The sequence below is a fragment of the Terrapene carolina genome, unplaced genomic scaffold (assembly GCF_002925995.2).
Source record: "Terrapene carolina triunguis isolate 2854851 unplaced genomic scaffold, T_m_triunguis-2.0 Scaffold26, whole genome shotgun sequence".
Classification (NCBI taxonomy): Eukaryota; Metazoa; Chordata; order Testudines; family Emydidae; genus Terrapene; species Terrapene triunguis.
In genome coordinates, this window is record NW_020664377.1 from 2,385,666 (window position 1) to 2,410,680 (window position 25,015).

General features: G+C 42.8%; 1 protein-coding gene across 5 annotated transcripts in view; it reads right to left on the bottom strand.

Moving 5' to 3' along the window:
* Positions 1–25,015, bottom strand: part of LOC113406346 (peripheral plasma membrane protein CASK) — a 406,853-nt gene that overhangs the window by 187,083 nt on the left and 194,755 nt on the right. For all 5 annotated transcript variants that reach the window (XM_026650702.2, XM_026650698.2, XM_026650696.2 and 2 more), the window contains 2 exons: positions 14,692–14,769; positions 6,354–6,426 (listed from right to left, as the gene is read on the bottom strand). In XM_026650702.2, coding sequence (XP_026506487.1) covers positions 6,354–6,426; positions 14,692–14,769 — 151 coding nt within the window. The remainder of the gene's footprint in view (positions 1–6,353; positions 6,427–14,691; positions 14,770–25,015) is intronic.

Genomic DNA, 25,015 nt, shown 5'->3' on the forward strand with positions numbered 1-25,015 from the left:
TAGGCTGGGTCCCCAAGAATAACTATTGGCATTTCAACATCCCCAACGGTTATTTTCTGGTCCGGGAAGTAAGTCCCTTGCTGCAGCCCTTTAAACAGAGTAGCGTTCCTGAAGACGCGAGCGTCATGAACCCTTCCCGGCCAGCCCACGTTGATGTTGGTGAAACGTCCCTTGTGATCCAGAAGTGCTTGCAGCACCATTGAAAAGTACCCCTTGCGGTTTATGTACTGGGTACCCTGGTGCTCCGGTGCCAAGATAGGGATATGGGTTCCATTTATCGCCCCACCACAGTTAGGGAATCCCATTGCAGCAAAGCCATCCACTATGACCTGCACATTTCCCAGAGTCACTACCTTTCGTAGCAGCACCTCAATGATTGCTTTGGCTACTTGCATCACAGCAGCCCCCACAGTAGATTTGCCCACTCCAAATTGATTCCTGACTGACCGGTAGCTGTCTGGCATGCAAGCTTCCACAGGGCTATCGCCACTCGCTTCTCAACTGTGAGGGCTGCTCTCATCTTGGTATTCTGGCGTTTCAGGGCAGGGGACAGCAAGTCACAAAGTTCCATGAAAGTGTCCTTACGCATGCGAAAGTTCCGCAGCCACTGGGAATCATCCCACACCTGCAACACTATGCGGTCCCACCAGTCTGTGCTTGTTTCCCTTGCCCAGAATCGGCGTTCCATGGATAGAACCTGCCCCATTAACAGCATGATCTCCAAAGCACCGGGGCCCGCGGTTTGAGAGAATTCTGTGTCCGTGTCCATGTCCATGTCCTCATCACGCTTGTCGCTGCGCTGCCGCCGCCGCCTCACCTCATTTTTCTGGTCCTGGCTCAGCATAAACTCCACAAGAACACGCGAGGTGTTTACAATGTTCATGACTGCTGTCTTGAGCTGAGCGGGCTCCATGCTTGCCGTGGTATGGAGCCTGCAGTGTTCACCCAGGAAAAAAGGCGCGAAATGGTTGTCTGCCATCCATTGCTTTCATGCAGAGAGGGAGGGAGGGAGGGGTGAGGCTGTACCCAGAACCACCTGCGACAATATTTTTTGTCCCATCAGGCACTGGGATCTCAACCCAGAATTCCAATGGGCGGGGAAGACTGCGGGAACTATGGGATAGCTATGGGATAGCTACCCACAGTGCAACGCTCCAGAAATCGACGCTAGCCCCGGTACATGGACGCACACCGCCGAATTAATGTGCTTAGTGTGGCCGCATACATTCGACTTTATACAATCTGTTTCCCAAATTCGAATTATATAAATTCGGATTAATCCCGTAGTGTAGACATACCCTTAGTGTGGATACAGTGATAACAGTATAAAGCATGGGAGTAGTTTGGTGGGGCAAGGAAGCATTGTCCCCCACAAACAGAAGTGAGGCACGAGGGGTGCATGTGGGGCGTGTGACTGCCCTTCCTCACCCCCCAATTTCCGTGAGCGCTAAGCTGCTCTGCTCGCCCAGCTGGAGGCTATGCCCTTCCGCGCTGCAACTCCTGTCGGCATGTTTCCGGCTCACTCGGCCCCTCTCCCCAACAGCCAGGGCCGGGTGGGGAGCAGAGAGAGCAGGACAGAACTGCTTCTCCTGCCGAGAGTGGCCACTCTGGGTCGCTGCCTCTGTAGCTGGACACCGCCTCCCACCAGGTCCCTAGTACCCATTGTCTTTGCCTTCTACGGGCATCCTTCATGGCCACTATCCTGTTTTCTGTACAATGGTGAGTGCCTGTGGGGGGGGGGGGCAGGGCAAGGGAAGCAGGGGGAAGGAGGTTGGGTGGAGGAAGAGGCAGTGGGGAAGGGAGATGGGATAGGGGCAGGGGGAAGAGAAGGGGATAGGGGCAGGGGGGAGGTGGATAGGGCAGGGACATTGAGGAGAAGAAGGGAAGTGGCGTGGGAAGAGGAAGTGTGGGGGGGGGGGAGAGCAGGAGCCCAGCATGCAGTCTCCCCTTGGCAGCAGCAGCAGCTCCGGCAGGAAAATGGCCACTGCAGCACCTGAAGACACCAGTAAGGCAGCACCACTGCAACAGCCAGTGCCGGAGTGGCCGCAACTCCCGCACTCAGGTTGCCACAGTGGACAGCAGCAGTTTGGGCTCTCCCATTAAGCTGTCCCGTGCCCTCCCCCAGCACCGGCAGCGCAGGTACCATCCCATGGAGAGGAAGAGAACCAGTGAGCAAGGGGAACTGGCTTCAGTGAGCGTGCATGCTGCCCGCCCCCTGAAATATAGCAGTCAAACTATGCCTATGGTAGAAAGGCACTTTATACCAGCACAGTTATTTTCACACAGGAATAGGGAATAACTATACTGGTATAACTGCATCCACTCTAGGGCTTGTTCAAGTATGCCTACATGATTTTTTTTTTTTTTTTTTTTTTAAATCATACCCCTGCCCAACAGTTATACCAGTATAACTTTCAGGTGTACACCAGATTTTACTGAGTGAGTTGTAATCCAATAAGTGCAAACTTTAAAAGTGCAAAGTGGATAGAGCACTGGTAATCTTACATTATTTAATACTTTATTTACCAAAAGTCACATGCGCCTCATTCCACTTTATAGACAATATTTACACAATCTATTCAGGTAAAATGGACATTGGTCATTTAGACTGCTAGCTTCCTTTTAAAACATTATCTGTATAGTGATACCTACAGCTCTATCCTGAGGTATTGCAGTTAACTGAGAACTCAGTATGCAAAATCAGTTTAAATTATTTATTGCGGTTAATTATACCTGTCTATGGTGAACAGTGATGCCTAGGCACTCCGTTTATTTGATCATTCTGCAGTTCCTTACTCTCCTCCATAGATTTTACTAATTAGATAATTGTGTGTTGCTGACAAATCTTGCCACTTAACTTTATTTTATAAATGTAGAAGATGGTAAATAGGTAACACGCTGTACATGTTAGTAACAATCTTAGGAACACCTCACTTTTAACTACTCTGCATTGAAGAGAGTGGTTCATTTATTTTTATTTTCTTAGATGTTTTAAATCTATGATAGGATTCTACCCCTGAACATGTAATTACTATATTTCCACAATAGCTTCTTGAAGAACTTTTTTTTGGGTAAAGTGTAAATTACATTCACTGGCAGATTGGAACACTAGAAATGTTCAACCAACCATGCAATCAGATTGATATATTGTAACACACAGCACCAGATTCAATAAAAACACTGCTTGATTTTGATATTTTTAAAGCCAGATGACATGGAAATAGTTATTTTACTGAATCTGGCCCTCAGTGCTTCATAATTTTTTATGTCAAGATTTTCCCCCTGAATACTAAAAACTAACAGTTCTGCCACTGAAACAAAGAGCAGATTACTAGACTTGGGACACTTAAAGGTGAGGTTAATGTTATACACAATGGCTATTCTTTCTTTTCTTTACTGACTTTAAACACCACCGCCACCCATTTATATGAATGACTTATTCTGACTTTAAAAGGATATAGCCAGAGCCCCAGGAATTTCACAATTCTGTGGCAAGAGGTGGCATCTCTGCCCTTTCCTTTGCTGTGGAATATAAGTTTTTTTGTTTCTAGATAACTAAAAACATGAATGGAGTCAGTGAAAACTGATCCAGTGTTGTTTTTCTGAGTCTGCATACCGTATAAACAGTAGCTATGAGAGGTTTGAACTGCCCCATTCATTTCAATTAGTTTTTTTTTAAAAACTCTGAAACCAAACAGCTACTATTTAGTTAGCAGCTATTTCAGTGTTCAGCATTTTAGCAAAGACATCCAGTTAACAGGTTTCTCCCACAATTCCAGTCTCCCAACCTAGGCCACTGAACAAATTATAGTGACACAGCTATGGTGCTGAGCTATACTTGCATAATCCTGCAGTAGCGTAGATTCAGTTTACAGCACTGGAAGGGGTTTTTCCAACACGGCAGGAGCTCCACCTCCCCAACTGACTGAAGCATTTTTCCGTCCATCTAGTTGCGTCTACACCCGGAGTTGGGTCAGTATAGCTATCTCAGCCAGGGGTGTGCATTCTTTACACTCCTACATAATGTAGTTATGTTGACCTAAATTTTAAATGTAGACCAGGCCTTAGACTTGCAAGAAACGGGGGTCAATGATCACATCAGATACCAGTCTGCTAGCATGAAGTGTTCATCTAGAAAATTAGACAATGCCGGGGGCGTGGTCCAATGAAGAAAGAACTCTACTGGAATTGTAAACTGTCAGGTTTAAAATATTCCATCAGAAAATGTTCAGCCAGCTCTACTAATCAATACTCTGAACAGAAGACTCTTCATTTGTTTGTTAGTGTATCATGGGATTCCATGACTGCTGCAATTAAAAAAAAAAAAAATCATAGCTTCACAATTGCATTGCTCCTTCCTTCCTATTTCTAGCCCCTTATGGTTGAAGATAGTATTCCAATATTAACTAAGGGCTGGTCTACACTAGAAAATTAGGTTGGTATAACTACATTGCTCAGGGGTGTGAAAAATCTACACCCTTGGGTGGCATAGCTAAGCCGACCTAAGTCCCCATGTACACTTGTTTCCATTAAAAAAGTAAATGCTCTTGTTTACACATCCGAAGTGACTATACTCCTTTCTTTTTGCCCAGATCCTACACACCAGAAATAAAATAGGGCACAATTTAGCTTTGAGGAGAAAAGCTTTTTTTTAAAAAATAAAAAATATTTTTCTTTCTTTCAATGTCACTCCTAGTGTATTGGTGTTAAAATACAAAAATCTTCACTGCCAAAATAAGTTAACCTGGTGCAAAGCATTAAAGCCATCCTCACTGGAGAGATGATTTACTGTTACCAGTGAAGCCTAAAAAGCAACAGAGAAACTCCTCCCTAAAGCACATCCAAGTTCATTCTATCCATTTTATTGCAGCTTCTTTGGCAGAAAGAGGATCAGCGTGGAGACATCTGCAGAGCAACCAGCTGGTCTTTGAGCTAAACATTCCCAAACCATAGAATCATAGGACTGGAAGGGATCTTGAGAGGTCATCTAGTCCAGTCCCCTGCACTCAGGGCAGGACTAAGTATTATAACAAACTATGTTCTAATCCTTTGCAGATGAATCCTTCAGAAAAAACAGGTGTTCCACATGGGGCTCCTTCAATAAGAAACAAACAGGTTTGGGTGATATCTCTTCACATTTTACTTATTATTTCCTCTCCTTATCCGCCCTTTCCCTTCCTTCACTCCTCAGTTCTCCTCAACAGTACAGAACGGGGGTGTTGATGAAGAGAAACAGTCAAACCTTTCTTACCTGAGATTTTTTTTTATGACTTACCACCACTACCAAACAAAACCATGCTCAGTATCTGAAGAGCTATGTAGTTCTACAAAGATGCAGCTATTTTTTTTTCTGTGATGACTCTCAAAGTTGCTTGCCTTAACAATTTGTATGTTATACAAAGGGTAAAAAAGTGTACAGTTCCTGAATTGATGTGTTTTATCTACGTAAGTTTGGAAAGAAGTTTCGGTCAGGAAGCAGAATGTGATGGCTTACAGTTCTATGTTCACATCAAAGTGCTTGAACTGCCCCTTGTCTCAGTATGGATGGACACAACCTATTAGGGAAGACTGGTGGAAATATCCATCTTAAAAAGGAAATTCGCAAAAAAAGTCTTCCAGTCTCTCTCACTAGCACAACCTTTTATGTGAATAGCAAGCAATAAATTATTATTTACCATTAATAACCAGAGTCCTTGATCAGAACCAGGGCCCTGTCTGGCTAGGCACTAGGAACTGACCAAAACTCACTCCAGAGATTAGTTTAATGAACATGGAAAACATGGAATTTTGATTATGTACATAAATTTTTTTAAAATGAAAAATTCTTCTTTTACAAATAATGTGTGCACATGTAAAGGATCTATTGATAATTGGTGAAATGTTTAGAAGAGCATTTTAAATTAGTTGACTAGCTTAAAAAAAGGTAATATTACAGACATTTCATTTAAGCACAAACATCTCTGGAGATTTAGTTTTTGCTGAACACGGTCACTAGGCTGTCAAAATGATGAAGTAATTAAATCTTCTACCAATTTCAGTTTAATTTATACAATTTAGTAAATCTCAAATGTTCTTTAAAAGAAAATTCACAAGCAGAAATTATGTGAATATTCAGCACTCGGAAGTCATATAATGACTTTCAAATTAAATTACAGGTCACATACATATTTAACATGTGAATAAAGAATTATTAAATATTTTTATGCTGACAAAATCAAGAGATTTTCCTTAAAGTATCAACATTGCTAGCATCAATTATGTTTCTCCTGCATACAAACTCCCATTTTACCCTAAATTACAGAGAGCTTTCAAAGCAGGCAGGATGTTTATTGTGGAAATGAGAAAAGACTTACCTTCACATCCCTGTGAATTATGTTATTATCATGACAGTAACGTAGAGCTTCCAGTATCTGTCTCATGTAATGACTGTAAAAACAAAATATGTCTAAGACTATATAACAAACTTGTGAAAAAATACTATATAAACACGGTGCACTCAGTTTTAAGCCTCCCACCTACAAAACTATCATTACAAAACTTACCTTTAAAGTCCACAATTATAAATATGCCAAGTGTTAGAGTGGGAATTATGTATTCATAAGAATGAATAATAAAAATAAATTGTGAACACTAATGTCTCTAATAATTTCAAAATTTGAAGGGTATTTTGACCATTAATAAGTTTTTTTTTTTTTTTTTTTTTTTTTTTTTAGGAAAAAACCCACCCACCCAGTTAAAAATGTAATTTATAATAAAATAAGTTTATGTTAACAAAATAGAGTACAATATTATTACTATTACAGTTCACTTTCTTTTTTCCTAATTTTCAATTATTTCTACTAATCCAATAAAGAAACGGAATCACTGTTATAGGAATGAACACACTGCATATCAATACATGCAAATCACAAATACACAAAGAAAAGATCAAAATATTATGTAAAAGATTAACAGTTAAGGTACAGAGGAAAACTGAAAATCAACTAGTTAAGTAAAGGATCATTCAGCCAGTTACAACAATTACATTGTGAACAATTACATTTTTGTGACGACACTACATACACACATGAATTTGCCAAATCCATGAATACATTTAATAGACGTTATATTTGCTTATTTTACATTTAGTATACACTAAATTATAACCTCAAGCAGGATTCATTTCAGGCTGTGGGATTGTATTTTAGACTTGTAATCCTGATTCAATGTCAGTTTTTTTTTTAATTCCTATGGAACAGTAATGAATGCTAATAATAGGGGCACAGGAATTCTGCATAAACTTTTATTAAATTCTACAGAATGTCCCTTCCTCAATTCTACAGATCTCTTTGGAAAATGTGCACTGATCTGGGCATCAGGAGACCTGGATTCATTCTGAGCTCTCCGACTGGCTCACTGGAATGACTGAGGGCAAATAACAATGTCTCAAATTTTCAAATACATTAAGTTAATTTTTTTAATTTCCACTTTGATATCCACAAGGTGCTAAGCACTCACAAATTCAACTGATGTCATTAGGGGCTGTAGGTTGTCAGCATATCTCAATTTGGGAACCCAAAAATGAAGGAACCCTTCTTTAAATTTTGGCCTGAAACTCTCAACACCTTGGTTTCTCCATCTGTGAAATAAATATTTTGATATTTATTCACTTTTATAATGTGGTTTCAGATCTATCAATGTACAATACTATATAATGCTATATAAGCAATGAAAATTATACTGAATTGTATAGTGAATTATTAGTATTTTTAGGTAGTTTTAACTAAGTGATCATTTTGCTTCAGACAGTTGTTTCTAACTCATCCCCTCCCTTTCCATCCCAAAAGCTTTTATACCTGACTCTAGATGTTATGGTCCTAGATTTTCACTCTCTCTCTCCCTTCACTCAATTGCTTTGCAACATTATTCTGCAGAATGCCCCTTAAAATTAATCCAACCACAATGGACACAGCATGCTAGCGTGATTTTCTACTAGAATAGTCAATAGTAAAAGTCAAATTGATAAACTACTTGGCAGCATTTCTGAGGCCTTGGCTACACTGGCGCTGTACAGCGCTGCAACTTGCTGCGCTCGGGGGGGTGAAAATGCCCCCCCACCCGAGCGCCGTGGCAGCGCTGTGAATTCTCAAGTGTAGCCAAGGCCTTAGGTAAAAATTCAAGTTCACAAAATACATTAATTAAACTCTATCACTAGAGACAACATAGAGCATGCATACAAGGGAAGTTGTATTAGTGCATAATGAAACAATGAAAGTATATTGTGCTTCTTTTTCCAACTTAGAACATCTCAGATAAAGTCAAAACAGAGGGCTTCACACCACTACCTAACCCAAGGGTGGGCAAACTTTTTGTCCCGAGGGCCACATCTGGGTTTGGAAATTGTAAGGTGGGCCATGAATGCTCACAAAATTGGGGCTGGAGTGTGGGAGGTGGTGAGGGCTCAGGCTGGGGCTGCAGGCTCTGGGCGGGGGTGAGGGCTGCGAATGAGGGGTTTGGGGGTAGAAGGGTGTTCTGGGCTGGGACCGAGGGGTTCAGAGGAAGGGAGGGGGATCAGGGCTGGAGCACGGGGGGGGGAGGGGTTGTGCTCTGGCTGGGGGTGCAGGGTCTGGGGATGAGGGGTTTGTGGTGCAGGAGGGTGCTCCGGGCTGGGACTGAGGGTTCAGAGGGTGGGAGGGGGATCAAGGCTGGGGCAGTGGGTTGGCTCAGGGATGCAGGCTCAGGGCGGCACTTAACTCAAGCGGCTCCGGGAAGCAGCAGCATGTCCCCCCTCTGGCTCCTATGCGGAAGCCTGGCCAGGCGGCTCTGCTGCGCGCTGCCCTGTCCATAGGTGCAGCCCCTGCAGCTCCCCACCCCGAGCACCGACTCCACACTCCCATTGGCCAGGAACCATGGCCAATGGGAGCTGGGGGGGGGGGGGGGAGAGTGCCTGCGGGCAAGATCCGAATGCGGAGACTCCTGCCCCCCTCTCCTCCCCCGCCTAGGAGCCAGACCTGCTGGCCACTTCCGGGGTGCAGTGCGGAGCCAGGATAGGGAGGAAGCCTGCCTTAGCCCCACTGCACCGCTGACCGGGAGCCACCCGAGGTAAGCCCGCGCCCCGTGCCCCAACCCCCTGCCCCAGCCTTGAGCCCCCCCAAACCCGGAGCCCCCTCCTGCATCCCAAACCCCTCATCCCCAGTCCCACCCCAGAGCCCACACCCCCAGTCCAGAGCACATCCCCCTTCCTACACCCCAACCCCCTGCCTCAACCCACAGCCCCCTCCCATATTCCAAATCCCTTGCCTCACCCCCCCCCAGCCTAGAGGACCCTACTGTACCCGAAACCCATCATCCCCAACCCCACCCCAGAGCCTCCAGTCCCAGCTGGAGCCCTCACCCCCTTGTGCACCCCAATTCCCTGCCCTAGCCTGGAGCACCCTGAACCCTCATTTCTGACCCCATCCCGGAGCCTGCACCCCCAGTTAGAGCCCTCACCCCCTCCTGCACCCCAACCCCCTGCCTCAGCCCAGTGAAACGAGTGAGGGTGGGAGAGAGCGAGCCACCGAGGGAGGAGGAATGTAATGAGTGGGGAGCGGGGCTAGGGTGTTCGGTTTTATGTGATTAGAAAGTTGGCAACCCTCTCTGCAATTTATCTTAATCTTGTATTTCTAAATTAGAAATTGAGTTAAGTGACTGCATGAAAAGCGCTAAACAAGTGAAGACACTTTTGGATCTTCCACTGTATTTGAGAGAGCAATATGGTAATAGGATCTTCTTGTAGACAAAGTGACAAATTATCAGCTTCCATGCATTTCACATGAGCAGAGATGCCACGTATACTGAGGTAATAAATTCTAAAATCTACACTCACCTAGCAATGAACTGTTTTTATTTAAAAAGCAACAGAGGGTCCTGTGGCACCTTTGAGACTAACAGAAGTATTGGGAGCATAAGCTTTCGTGGGTAAGAACCTCACTTCTTCAGTTTCTCACACTTCTTTGCAAATTGTACATGGTATTTGTCTCAAGCAGGACAGATTTATCACATACTTATTTCACTGGAGTCTATACTCAGTGACAAAGTTAGGCAAGCATGCAAGTAAGGACAAATATTTTGAATGTTAGTCTCTGAAACTGAGTCAATTTAAAATTTAGGGTTGGATAGTTAAAACTGTAAAATAAGCTAAGTAAGCTATTATTTGACTGCATGACCATCACAACACAGAATATGCACTACTGTCAGAATCAATTTTACATAAAATTTGATAACAAGTCAAAAGTATGATGATAGAAATGAGGTTATATTAAAATGACTTCGTTGACAGCATTCCTACAAAATAGAGGAAGGGACAGTCACAGCCTCAAGAAGTCTACGTTAAGAAGTAAACAATACTTTTTATTTATAGAGATCCAATGGATGACCACAGGATTCATTACAAGTTCTGATCTTGGTTCCACACATTCTGTGATTATCCCATGTTTAGCACTTTGACCACTCACAGAACCCAATATATCATGCACATTTAAAGGGCATATTAATGAAATGAGACCACATTATAAAATAATATATTTTAGGGAAACAACAAGTCTCTCCAATACTTGTCAATCAATTCACTTTATTACAACATGGTGGGGATTTAGAGCCACCTTTTGGCAGACCTTATGTTCACATCAACACATATGCAGTTCTCCAAAGAACAGTCTACCAAAGCAGCAACAGCAAATAATTCACTGAGAAGTGTCAGATTACACAAGTACATAAAAGGTTGTTACAAGGAGGAGGGAGAAAAATTGTTCATCTTAACCTCTTATAGGACAAGAAGCAATGGGCTTAAATTGCAGCAAGGGAGGTTTCAGTTGGACATTAGGAAAAACTTCCTAACTGTCAGGGTGGTTAAGCACTGGAATAAATTGCCTAGGGAGGTTGTGGAATCTCCATCATTGGAGTTTTTTAAGAGCAGGTTAGACAAACAGCTGTCAGGGATGGTCTAGATAGTACTTAGTCCTGCCATGAGTGCAGGGGACTGGACTAGATGACCTCTCGAGGTCCCTTCCAGTCCTATGATTCTATGATTAGATATAAATTCCAATCAATAGAGATCAAGGAGAATTTCAATGTAAAGGTTTATTTTGCGCGCATGCACGCACGCACACGCTTCAGTGCACATAACAGAATTTCTTTGGTGTCTAGTTTGGTATCTACAGACTCTGCTGTTAGGTTTTCTGCTCAGTCTACAGAGGCTTTGGCTATTCAGTGAACTATGAAGTATGTTTTTTTTATTTATATGTGTAATACTGTGTGTACATTTAAGAATCCAATAGACTGAACTAAGATTTTATGAAGCTACAAGGTCTAGAAAAATGAGTGCAGAACTAGAAGCCCAGAATTTATGAGTTCCACTCCCAACTCCAACTGACTTACCTTATCACTCAAACAGATTTTTACAAAAATCTATGCCCACCGTTTCAGTTACCACCTTTTGCTGACAACTCAACTGTTCATCTCCCCTCCTGAACTTGGCCCCCCTGGTCCAATCTCGTATCACTTCCTTTCTCACTTATATTTTTTCGGACATCACACCATTTTCTCAAGTTAAAAGTCAAACTGAGCATCTTGTCCTCTTTTAAAACATCTCCTGTTTCTATTTTCACTTTCTCTTTTTTACAACTTCATCACCTTCCTGGTCAAGCTCTGGTCATTTTCAACTCTACTCACCTCCTTTGTTTCTCATATCTAGACTTATGCCAAACACAAGTGCAGACATTTCTCCTCCTATATCTCCCAAATTTGCTACTTTATCACTCTCACTGCTAAAACTCTTGCATGCTATCATTTCTCACTTAGAAAACTATAACCTTCTCCTTTCCAGCCTCCTCGTCTCTTATTTTACAGCTCAAATACATTCAATTTTAAAAGTTATTTTTCTTTCCCAACACTCTGATCATGTCAGCCTCCTTGGAGCCCCTCTGCTGGCTTCGTCTCTCATTCTACATCAAGTTTAAACTCCATTGCAGAGCATTCTATGATTCTAATCAGTTTCTTTCTGTAGCCCCTTCCAGGACATAAACCTTTATAGCCTTTACCTCAAAGCGAAATATCAATTTCTGCATGATTCAAAGGCCTTACTGGCAGAGCTGACTGCAAAAAGAAACTGACTAGAATTATTGCTTTGTCTTTGCAGTTAACTTTCAGTATAAAGAACTTGATATAGATAAAAACTGACTAATACTAGTCAGTGTAAATCTGCCTGAAGCTCTTTTCACAGAAAGTTGCAAATGGAAGCAACCTATGTTGCTTGTCATTTTGCCTACTTGGTGCCTCAGGCTAACTTGCCTATGTTACTTATGCTTAAAACAAGCCCTTTCCCTACAAGTTTGATTCATTAGGTGGCACTCTTGCCCCACACTGAACTAATGCCAAGCAGAGTGTTAAGTGCTGCTGATTATGGAACAACAAGTAAAATCAGTGTCCTTACCCACTGTGGTCCTTAAAGATTCTAAGGGCTTGTCTACAATTAAAACACTACAGGGGCACAGTTATGCCACTGTAACACGGGAGGGGTTCTCTGTTGACCTACAGCTGTGTACATGGGGACCTGGGTCGGCTTAATTACACCACTCGGGGGTGTAGATTTTTCATACCCTGAGCGACGCAGTTATGCCAACCTAATTTTCTAGTGTAGACCAGGCCTAAGAAAGGAATTTAGGCCCAATAGCCTGGCTAAATTATAGTCTGAATAACTGCTTCCTTGTCTTCCAAATGCTATTGTTTCAACTGAATACAATATATTTTAAAATGGATTTCTTGTTCTAAACTGTTGCATAACGTTATTGTGTGCTGTTAAGTACTTGCTGAGACCATCCCAGCAGCTCCATAGTTAAGACTGTATTATGTTTTACACAAAGCAGAGTTTAAATCCCTTAAATTACTGTTAAAACCTCACACAGATCATTGCCAAACTTGCATACATTTAAATAAGGATAAACATCAGTATTCTAGATAATTTTCATAGTATATTCAGTTGTAGTTTGCTTAGAATTCTCAACATGAATAATTTATTTTGGAATTCTTTTTTTTCCTACTAGTCTAATGTTTTTGGGTCTGTATGGCTTAGTTCCAACAATTACATATTTCTAATTTTCTGCATTAGTTAATCCTGTAAAACATACCAGCATCGTAGGATTTTGGGGAAAAAAGTGTGAAGTCTAAACAAAGATATGACAGTATCTGACATACTTTTTTCAGATATCAAGGAAGCAGATGGAGAACGTTTCTCTGCTATGGACCTCCTGGCACAGAAAAAAGGAGCAGGAGTCAATGGTCACTGAAGCCGACTAAGCTCAGCATGGGCTACAGGGAGCAGAGCGTGCCAGGATGAACACATTAGTAAATAAATAGGCAGGGGACACGAGCACTTTTCTTTACCTGACAGACCTACTATGGCTTGTTAGAGGGGAATCTTCATGCTGAGAACCATAGCAGATCTATCAAGTGGAAAAGGCAGTACAGTGTTCAGTGCTACAGCAGGGAAAGACACTCAATGCTCTTTAGCCATCCCCAGGTGATCCCCTCTACTCTTTGCTGCTGCACATAGCCCTTGCCTGTGACTTGCTCCCTCACAGCCCCATACCACCTCATTCTTACCAGCACTCCCTCCTCAGCCCTACTCCATCGCTTCTCCATGCATGGAACGGTTATGGTTTGCAAGAGAGGAATCCCGGTACTGCAAGTTAAGGCAGTTTAATTCAGTGGAGAAGCCAAAAAAGCATTAGGCCGAGGCAGGGAGTGAAGAAGCAGTCAGAGGTGTGCCTCAACTCCCGAACAGTGGCAGGAAACCAGGGTTTAAAGTGAAACCTCTGGTAGCTCAGGTTGTTCAGGACTGTTTTTTAAAATACTTGGCCAAAACGGGGCATCTGGCAGGTGAGAGTCCTACAGGTACCCAAAAGGAGTCCGTGGAAGTACGTACATTTTAAAAAGAATGTTCAATTGAATATTAGCAATATGGGATTTCATTGTCCGTTAACAGCTTTGAGTTCACTTTCATTTTAGCCTACCATGCAACTACAAAAATTAAAAAAATTAAATGGGTTAGAAACACAGGTACGGGGATAAGCTTGACACTACTAAAAGCTGCTGAGCGTGCCAGCAGTAAAATGAAATGTTTAGTCCCACCAGGCCCATTAGCCATCAAACCCCACCCAGTGTGACACTCATAAAAAGGCAAAGACAAAGACTTAAATATTGACTTTGAAATAGCAACCCAACAATCTCATCAACCATTGAGAAGCACAGCTCATGTATGAGGGACCATTTTTATACATAGTTTCCTTTAAAACACTCTACTACAGATCTCCCTATAACAGTGGTTCTCAAACTTTTGTACTGGTGACCCCTTTCACACAGCAAGCCTCTGAGTGCGACCCCCCCCCATATAAATAAAAAAAAACAATTTTTATATTTAACACTATTATAAATGTTAAAGGCAAAGCAGAGTTCAGGGGTGGAGGCTGACAGCTCGTGACCCCCACATCATAACCTCACGACCACCTAGGGGGTCATGAGCCTCAGTTTGATAACCCCTGCCCTATAAGAATCTGTGCAAACAGACTTATTTATAGCATTTCTATTTTTAACCACAAATTAGTGTAACTGAAATTACTTACTCCACCCCCTCCTCTTTACCCCGAGGGATTAGTTAAAAATTAGAGTACATACCTGGCTACGGCTTCACTGTACACAAAACCAGCATCTGCTCTCTTTACAATTTCAAAACACAGATCTGCTCCATCCATACTGTAGATAGAAAGATATGGAAAATGTTCTTGTAAGAAAACAGATAACAGGCTGCCAAGTCAAACAACAGTAAAATATTTCAGAAATATGTTCCATTTGTATAATGCTCATATCAAAAGTGCTTTAGATGCATGTACAATTCATAATTAAACAAAACTCATTTAGCAACTATATCCAAACTGTCATGTCAACTAAAAATTCTCCAATCCAAAACATCTCAGGTGCTCAACACTCTCACTCCTACCCCAACCGCATTAAAAGTCTGGGAAAGTAGCGAGCCTTTACAGCAGTGGTGCCCAAAGTTTTTGCACAGGAGGGCCACACAAACCTAAGCACGCACTTGTGTGGGCCAAACAGATTCTACATATTTTAATAAGATTTAAAGTCACCTGTATTGATTTATATTTTAAGTTCAGCTTGTTTTGGATGTATTTAGATAGGCTGTTTCTATGTACAGTATTGTCTATTTATACACTTGTGTAAACTAAAATGATGTAAACATGATGACAAAACGCTAATGAATCAGCTGTTAGTATATAGTGTTGAAGCATGCTCTCGTGGGCTGTAGGTTGCCCCCCCGCGCTTTACAACATACCCTAACGTCAACAGATTCAGGCTCAGTCAGACCTAGGGGGAAAACTAATTCTAGAACCAACATCTTGCCAACAAAAGCATCCAGCTGGTCCCTGAGGGCCAAAGGACTTGTCTGCTCAGGCAATCCAACTGATCTCATCTGCCACGGTTAGATGCAGTCTCTCCAACACACAGGCCCCAGACCATAGGAGGACTTTATAGGTTAGAAATAAATAACCTGAACAACACTAAGAAATGAACTAGAAAGCCAGCACAGTTCTGGAGCACTGATGATGTAATATTCAACATGTGGGAAGCTCCTTTAAAAGGGCAGGTGTCCACGTTTTGTAGTACCTTAAGTTAAGTGATCTTCAAAGGGTACCCCAATGTAGGGTGCTTTACAGTAATTCAGCTGGAAATAGAGGCATGGATGACTATGGCAAGATCCATGTCCAGGACAAATAGCTGCAATCCCCTACTTCAGAGCAAATGGAAAAAGCCCTCTTGGCCACTGATGCTATCTGGAGTTGGATAGACAGCTGGAGGGCCCAAGACTTATAGACTTTAAGATAAAAAGGGACCATCATGATAATCTAAATCTGACCTCCTACACATTGCAGGCCACAGCACCTCACCCATTTACTCCTGAAATAAACCCCTAACCTCTGGCTGAATTCTGAAGTACTCAAAACATGGTTTAAAGACTTCAAGTTATAGAAAATCCACCATTTACACTAGTTTAAACTTGCAAGTGACCTGTGGTCCATGCTGCAGAGGGCAGGGTCTCTGCCAACCTGACCCAAGGGAAAATTCCTTTGCGACCCCAAATATGGCAATGAATTAGACCCTGAGCATGTGGCAAACCCCACCAGCCAGACACCCGGGAAAGAATTATCTGTAGTAACTCAGAGCCCTCCCCATCTAGTGTCCTATCACCCGCCATTGGAGATATTTACTGCTAGCAGTCGCAAATTGCCTACATGCTATTGTAGGCAATCTCCTCCATAAACTTATCAAAGCGCAGTCTTGAAGCCAGTTAGGTTTTTTGCCCCCACTGCTCCCCTTGGAAGGCTGCTCCAGAACTTCACTTCTCTGATGGTTAGAAACCTTCACCTAATTTCAAGCCCAAACTTGTTGATGACCAGTTTATAGCCATTTTTTTCTTGTGTCCTTATTGGCGCTTAACTTAATAACTTCACCTTCCCTGGTATTTATCCCTCTGATGTATTTATAGAGCAATCACATCTCCCTCAGCCTTCTTTTGGTTAGGCTAAACAAACCAAGCTCTTTGAGTATCCTCTCATAAGGAAGGTTTCTCATTCCTGGGATCATCTAGTAGCTCTTCTTTGCATCTGTTCCAGTTTGAATTAATCTTTCTTAAACATGGCAGACCAGAATTTCATACAGTATTCCAGCTGAGGTCTCAACAGTACCTTGTACAATGGTACTAACACTTCCCTGTCTCTACTGGAAATACCTCTATCCTAGGACTGCATTAGCCTTTTTCACATGTTAAATAAGATTGGTCTCAAGACCGATCCCTGAGGAACTCCACTAATAACCTCCCTCCACCCTGACAGTTCACCTTTCAGTATAACCAATTGTAATCTCCCCTTTAACCAGTTCCTTATCCACCTTTCAATTCTCATATTAATCGCCATCTTCTTCAATTTAACTGATAATTTCCCATGTGGAACTGTATCAAATGCCTTACTGAAATCCAGGTAAATTAGATCTACTTCATTTCCTTTGTCTAAAAAAAAAAAAAAAAAAAAAATAAATTCTCAAAGAAGGGGATCAGGATGGTCTGGCACGATCTACCTTTTGTAAAACCATGTTGGATTTTATCCCACTCACCGCTAACGTCTATGTCCTTAACTACTTTCTTTTTCAAAATTTGTTCCAAGAACTTGCATACAATTGAAGTCAAACTAACGGGCCTGTCGTTTCTGGATCACTTTTTTCCTTTCTTAAAAACAGAAACTATATTAGCAATTCTCCAGTCACAGAGTATGACCCAGATTCATTAAACATCCTTGCTATTGGACTGGAATAATTTTCATAGTGGGGGTGCTGAGAACCATTCAATCAAACTGTGAACCATTTATATAATGGAAACTACTTCAAGCTAGGGGGTGCGGCAGCACCAGCAGCATTCCTAGTTCCAACACCTATGCTTGCAATTTCATGTGCTAGTTTCTTTAATATTCTTGGATGGAGATTGTCCACGGCCCCCTAGATTAGAAACTTTAACAACAAATTGCAGGCCCACATCCCAACTCTTAGTTGAAGGGGCAGATACCACATCTGCCAGTACTCCATCTTCCCCCCCAATCATCAACTTTATCTTATTCAGATTTAGGTTCAGCCATCTAGCTTTCATTCAAGCCTCAATCTTGGCGAGACAGGGGAAGCTAAGCAACCAAAGCATGAGTCAAATTAAATGAAAATATACAGCAGTGTTCTCAAAATACTACGGGTAGTGCAATCCATACCAAATCTGCATCTCCCTTACTGCTCTTGTATATACGCTGAACAAGAGGTGTGAAAAAGACAATCTTATGGTACCATACACAACAGGACCCTCAAAGCAAACATCCAGTTACATATTATCCTACAAGTCCTTTCACAGAGGAAAAAATGAAGCTACACAAGTGTAACTGTATTTACACCAGGGACTGCAGTTGTATGCAAGGCAATCTCATTCAGATACTGTATTCCAAGGAGGGAATTCTATTGAAAATGAATTTTAAATAGAAACTTTCAGCCATATATTCCAAAAAGGCAACAGTCTCTCCAGCTAGTATTCCATAGGGATGATGTAGAAGTCAATCAGATAGTTTAGCACCCCCTACAGGCTCCCTCACTCGCAAACAATGGCTGTGCACATTGCATTGTTGACTCTGTTCACTGGTTCCTTGTTTTTTTTCCGACCTAACTGCCCATCGAGAGACAAGGTGGGCTAGGTAATATTTTTTGTTGAACCAACTTCTGTTGGAGAGAGAGACAAGTTTTCGAGTCACACAGAGCTCTTCTTCAGGTATTCAGATATTCTCTAATTTCCTGGGACTGACATGGCTACAACTAATTGCCTATACTCTCTAGGTCCTGGTCTACACTATAAACTTATATTGGTATAACTATGTTGCTCAGGGGTGTGGAAAATCCTCACCCCTGAGCGACAGTTATACCGACCTAACCCCTGGTGTAGACAGAGTTATGTCGATGGGAGGGCTTCTCCTGTGGACATAGCTACCGCTTCTCAGTGAGGTGGAGTACCTATGCTGACGGGAGAAGCTCTCCTGTCAGTCTAGGTAGTGTCTTCATTAAGTGCTACAGCAGTGCCGCTGCAGCACTGTAAGTGTACACAAGCCGTAAGGTAATCTAATTTTCCAATGAGAAGAAGTAAGGCACTTGTGGATTCATGGAAAATATTGCTTTTATAAACATCAGACTATAAATAAGCTTCCATTTGTCAGCAGTACAATATTCTCCAGAACTAAGGAGATTGACTGAGATTTATAGCACAGTGTACATCCATTGCTTAACAGCATGTCTACAAAGTTTACACATCCAAGCTTTAGCAGACCAAGAGAGAAGCAAGTATCAGCATAGAAGACCCCGTATGGAAAGTGACCTGTAAGCAGTTTTGTAGAGGGTCGCTGTGATCTGAAAGTCTGCCTTTCCCCGATGCAGTGCCTCTGCAATTGTGATCAGATGACGACTCTTTTTCTCAGGCCTTTCGAAAGGGAGGCTGAAGTGTTAGGGTGGTTGAAAGTGGAGGAGGTATTATTCATGCACCTCCAACTGATCACAACTGCATCAGCACTGCATCACGGGAGAGGCAGACTTTCAGGCATCCAGATTTTAAATCATTTATAGTTTCAAACAACACCTTGCAAGCCAGCCAGAAACTAAAAGGCATCCAGTTCAGATCACAGTACCGTGCTTTCAACACAAAGCTCCACTTAAGTGCACAGATGTAACCTACACCAACTTCAGCTGAACCAGTATGTAGAGTGTGCTGTAAGTGGACAAAAGTATGGATAACTGTAAAAAGTCTGCAACCAAAGGAAACTTGCACTCATCTTACCAGGAAAAAATCCTATTGGCCACAGCTGCTATTTGAGCATCCAGCAGCAATGTCAGAGTTAACTAGCCCTACAAATTGCAAAACTATATTAGGGTATTTCTAGTTGTTTCCCCTATATTTGCAATATTACATCAGTCTTGTCAGTCTTAATTTGCCCTTATGCAAATCCCAATCTTTTACACAGAGTGTCATGCATGGCACTCTGTACTGCAATGCCATGGCCAGATATAGTGGAGATGAGGTAAAGCTGGGTGTCAGCTCTCCTGAGACATTTCTGCCAACGCGTCCTTCTAACCCTCCTACAGGTCTATGTTGAGCTAGACAAGTGACAAGGTAGAACCCTGAAGGGTCTTTGGCATGACATTCTTCAGAATAACTATGTTCAGACCTCTCACGAAGGAGTATAGAAGCCACACAAGAGTAATTCTATCCAGACCTGCTAGGAATTGCAGATGAATCAAAATCCAGTGGTATCAAAGATAGATGTCAAAGAGCAATGGCATCAGAGCTAAAAGAATCACTAAGGACACTTTCCCCTCATGTATGACTAAGATGAGATAACAGACTAGTGCCCATAGTGTAGATAATTGAATACCACCACCAGTTTCCATCCTACAGCCATCCCTAAAACCTTATTTACTGAGGTCAGGGAAATTTGAAGATTCCCTACACTACCAGAGTTGTCCAGTCACAACTATTTTAAAAACAAACTTTCCCCAAGAAGAGGGATCAGACACAGCATCAAGTAATAGTTTCTTTACAATAATATGTACATCTATAATACATTGTGTCCTCAAAAGCTCTTCTCCTATACACTCCTATCTTTAAGATTGTACTACTCCAAAAATAAATGTGTTCACTTTAATACTTTTCCTACAGATAAATGGCAGTTTTCAAAAGTGAGAAGAAAATCTCCCTTATTTTTGAAAATTAAAGTCAATTTGAAATTGTCCTGATATTGTTAAAATGGGCTACAGCATGTGAGCAGTAATGCTTTCTACATTTTATTCAATCAGTTCAACTACATCAATCTCACTAGCACAACCATACTGTGTCTGTATTTTTTCCTCACTGAGACTTTAACTGATAAGCTTTCATGAAGAAAGCTTACTGTAAGAGTTGAATTTAAAGTTTAAAATTTATGATGAAAGTCTTTGTTACTGTGGAGTTTGCGAGATGGAATCTTGGTCTCTTCTATGGTAAACCACAGAAAATTCAATATGCTTAAACAGTAAACCAATCATTATAGCAACATCTCAACTTGTACTTCAACTAAAACACAATTTTTGCAGAAACTAGAGGGATTCGCTACATGAAAGTTATATTTTATGAGAGTATTAAGGACTTGAGATATTGGAAAAATAGAGGTGCAAGAAGTCTTAACCCCCAGTTTTTTTCAGGTTGGGATAGGCCATGTCAACGCCATGCCAGAACACCTTGATGGCCAAGCATGCAATACTGTCTAAAAATTCAGAAAATAACCAACGTATGCTATACTCCATTAAAATGTTTATTTTTTGTTTTGGTTAAGAAAGAATCTAGCGTAAGCTAGAGTCCTCGACACACATTGATGATGTGGAGAGAAAGATGTCATTGTAGTTGAAAGGCAACACTTCCTTGTATATCCCCAGCACTCAAATGTGTGATGGCACGAGATGGTGCTCATACAGGGAGTAGGAAATACTCTGTAGCAGGGTTTTGAGTAACACTATGTTTTATGTAACATTTCAATGTGGGCTGTGTCTTCTTTATACAGTAACTCCTCACTTAACGTTGTAGTTATGTCCCTGAAAAATGCAACTTTAAGTGAAACGATGTTAAGCGAATCCAATTTCCCCATAAGAATTAATGTAAATGGAAGGGTTAGTTTCCAGGGGAAAAATTTTTTTTTTTGCCAGACAAAAGTATATATATATATATATATAGTCACACACACCTCTATCCCGATATAATGCGACCCGATATAACACAAATTCGGATATAACGCGGTAAAGCAGTGCTCCGGGAGGGCGGGCTGCACACTCTGGCGGATCAAAGCAAGTTCGGTATAACGCGGTTTCACCTATAACGCAGTAAAATTTTTTGGCTCCCGAGGACAACGTTATATCGGGGTAGAGGTGTATATACATGTATACACATACACACACACACAGTGTAAGTTTTAAACAAACAATTTAATACTCTACACAGCAATGATGACTGTGAAGCTTGGTTGAGGTGATGAGGTCAGAAGGTGAAAGAGGGTGGGATATTTCCCAGGAAATGCCTTACTGCTAAATGATGAACTAGCAATTGACTGAGCCCTCAAGGGTTAACTCATTGTTGTTAATGTAGCCTCACACTCTACAAGGCAGCACGAATGGAGGGAGGGGAGACAGCATGGCAGACAGAGACACACACACTGTGTGTGTCTGTGTGTGTGTGTGTGTGTGTGTGTGTGTGTGTGTGTGAGAGAGAGAGAGATGCGCATTTCCACCTTTAAGTACGCTGACCCCACTCTTAAGTACATTGCCTTGTTAAGTTAATCAGCAAGCTGAGACGTAGCTGCTGCCAGGAAGCTCCCTCTGTCCTGAGCCCTGTCATGTGTCCCCCCTGCTCTATGGAGATGGGATAAGTGGGGTGCAGGAGCAGGGGGGAGGGGGACACCCTGACATTAGCCCCCCCTCGTCCCTTCCCCCCCCACACACACATCCGCACAGCAAGCAGGAGGCTCCCGGGAGCAGCTCCAAGGTAGTGGGCAGGAGCAGCACATGGCAGTGGGGGGAGGGACAGCTGAACTGACAGCAACTGATAGCCTGCTGGGTGGCTGTTGCACAGGGAACTTAGGGGAGCGGGAAGCTGATGGGGGGCTGCCGGTCCACCCTGGTTCCAAGGCCCCACCAGCTAGCTGCAATGGGCTGCTCTTCCTGCAAGCAGTGGACAAAGAAGGCGGCTGCCAAAGACGTTATAAGGGATCATTGCAGAACTTTAAAGGAGCATGTTCCCTAATTGATCAGCCACGTAACAACGAAACAACGTTAACCGGGACAACTTTAAGTGAGGAGTTACTGTATTTGCAAATGTACTAATGAAATTACTTAAGACAGACTGATGATTCAACATGTTGAAGTCAGAGTTTGAGAAACACTGCTCTAGGGTACTGAACAATTTTAGGGTCTATGCACAAATTGCTCCTAGATGTTCTACTGTGTTCATTACCTTAAATATTAAGGCTCTGTCTGCACTGCATTTTCTGTTAGGAAGCTGTTTTTATATACACATTGTGACATTATGCCCCCATATTCTTCATAGAGAGATGGACACAAATCGGACATCAGGAATGGTAACATACATAAGCCAGTAAGTGAACACTTCAATCTCCCTGGTCATTCTATTACAGATTTAAAAGTCACTATCATTGAACAAAAAAACCTCAGAAACAGACTTCAAAGAGAAACAGCAGAACTAAAATTCATTTGCAAATTCAACACCATTAATCTGGGCTTGAATAGGGACTGGGAGTGGCTGGCTCATTACAGAAGCAGCTTTTCCTCTCCTGGAATTGACACCTCCTCATCTATTATTGGGAGTGGATCACATCCACCCTGATTGAATTGGCCCTGTCAACACTGGTTCTCCACTTGCGAAGTAACTCCCTGCTCTCCATGTGTCAGTATATAATGCCTGCATCTGTAACTTTCACTCTATGCATCCGAAGAAGTGAGGTTTTTACTCACGAAAGCTTATGCCCAAATAAATCTGTTAGTCTTTAAGGTGCCACCAGACTCCTTGTTGTTTTTATAGAGAGATAGTTATATATGATATGATTATGGCATAACTATGATATATTTTAAACAAGGGAGGTTGTCAAGTCCCCATCATTGGAAGCTTTTAAAAACAAGTTGGACAAACACCTGTCAGGGATGGTCTAGGTTTACTTGGTTCTGCCGCAGCACAGGGGGCTGGGCTTGATGACTTCTCAAGGTCCTTTCCAGCCCTACACTTCTATGATTCTAGGTCTTAATCAGGACAAGCTTTAGAATTTTGTTGGGAGTGCTTAACTCATTTCCATTTAGAGAGAGCACTGTAAACCCCTTACGCCATCTCATTCAACCACAGTAATACCACCACTCCAAAAATATAGTCAGACCCTCTCGGACAATCTTCTCCCAAGTATCAGGCCTGCAGGGAGGTAAGTGTACTTCCTGCATGGCCTAATGCAGCATTTTTCAAACTGGGGGTCCTGCCCCAAAAGGCGGTCACAAGGCTATTGTGGGAGGCTAAGGGGGGGAGTTGCGCAATCACAAAAAATAGGGTTACCATATGTCCAGGTTTTCCCAGACATGGGCTCTTTTTTGGTCCTTGCTCGTCCTTTTTCCTTGCCTTCAGAGCTGGGTGGCTGGATGCCCAGTTCTGAAGGCAGTGCTGCCGCCAGCAGCAGCACAGAAGTAAGGGTGGCATGGCATCGTAACTTAGCTCTGTAGGGATCTCCAGGGATACCATGAAAGCTATGTCCGGTACCATTGTGGGGTGGGGGAACGACATCATCACAGCCTGAAATATTTTCAAAGGCGGGCCCTGAAAAATAAGCTTGAGAACTCTTGGTCTACGTTCTTTGCCTCACCTTTGTGAGGAGTACTGTTCCCACAGCACTGACTGCAGGGGTGAAAGTGAGCTGGTATGGGCCAGTACTCCGTACCGGTAAGAACCCACACCAGCCCACACCCAGCCCACATTAAAGCGCTGCCGCAGCACTTTAATGTCCCTGCCCCTTTTGCCTCCCCGTCGGCGGCCCTGCTGGTAGGGTCCGTACCGGCAGGGCTGCCGACACGGGGGGAGGAAGGGGTAGCAACATTAAAGCGCTGCCGTGGATTCTCAAAGAGCTGCCGCAGCAAAGGACCCAGCGCTGCCCCTTCCCCCCGGGGGTGGGGGGGGGCACGCAGGAACATTAAAGCGCTGCTGCGGCAAAGGACCCTGCAGCGCTTTAACCCCTGCCCCTTTTGCCCCGCCCCACCCCCCGGCCGCGGGGGAACGACAAAGGGAGCAGCTGCCCTGGGGCCAGCGAGAGCCCCGGACCCTTTAAATCAATAAGGGAGCCCCGGGCAGCGCGGGACAAGTGGCCTGGAAGGGCTGGCTGGGGGATGCTGACCCCCAGCTCCACCCCTTCCGCCCAAGGCCCCGCCCCGTCCGGGGGCCGGAGCCGCCCTGTCCCGTACCGGTAAGTGTTCTCAGTTACTTTCACCCCTGACTGACTGTCATGTATTTTATTTGTTCCAATTGTTATTTGACATTTGAACACAGCACAGTGGTAATGAATTTGTAATTTTAAAGTCTACCCTTGTATTTCGTTAAAGGTTTATGTTTTTAAGCATTTTTGTATTTTTTTTTAGAAAGTACTTAGATCACATTACTGCAAACATCTCAGCTGACAGAAAAAAATAAATAGATTAGAATGCAGATTTACCATCTCTCCATTTTTATCACAAATGTTGCAAAACCTCCCACTTTTCTTTAAGCCCCATCTTCTGCAGCCCTGCAAACACAGGAGAATCTTACCTTTCATTCTTTAAAAAGTGTGCTTCTAGAACTTGGGGTTGCAGA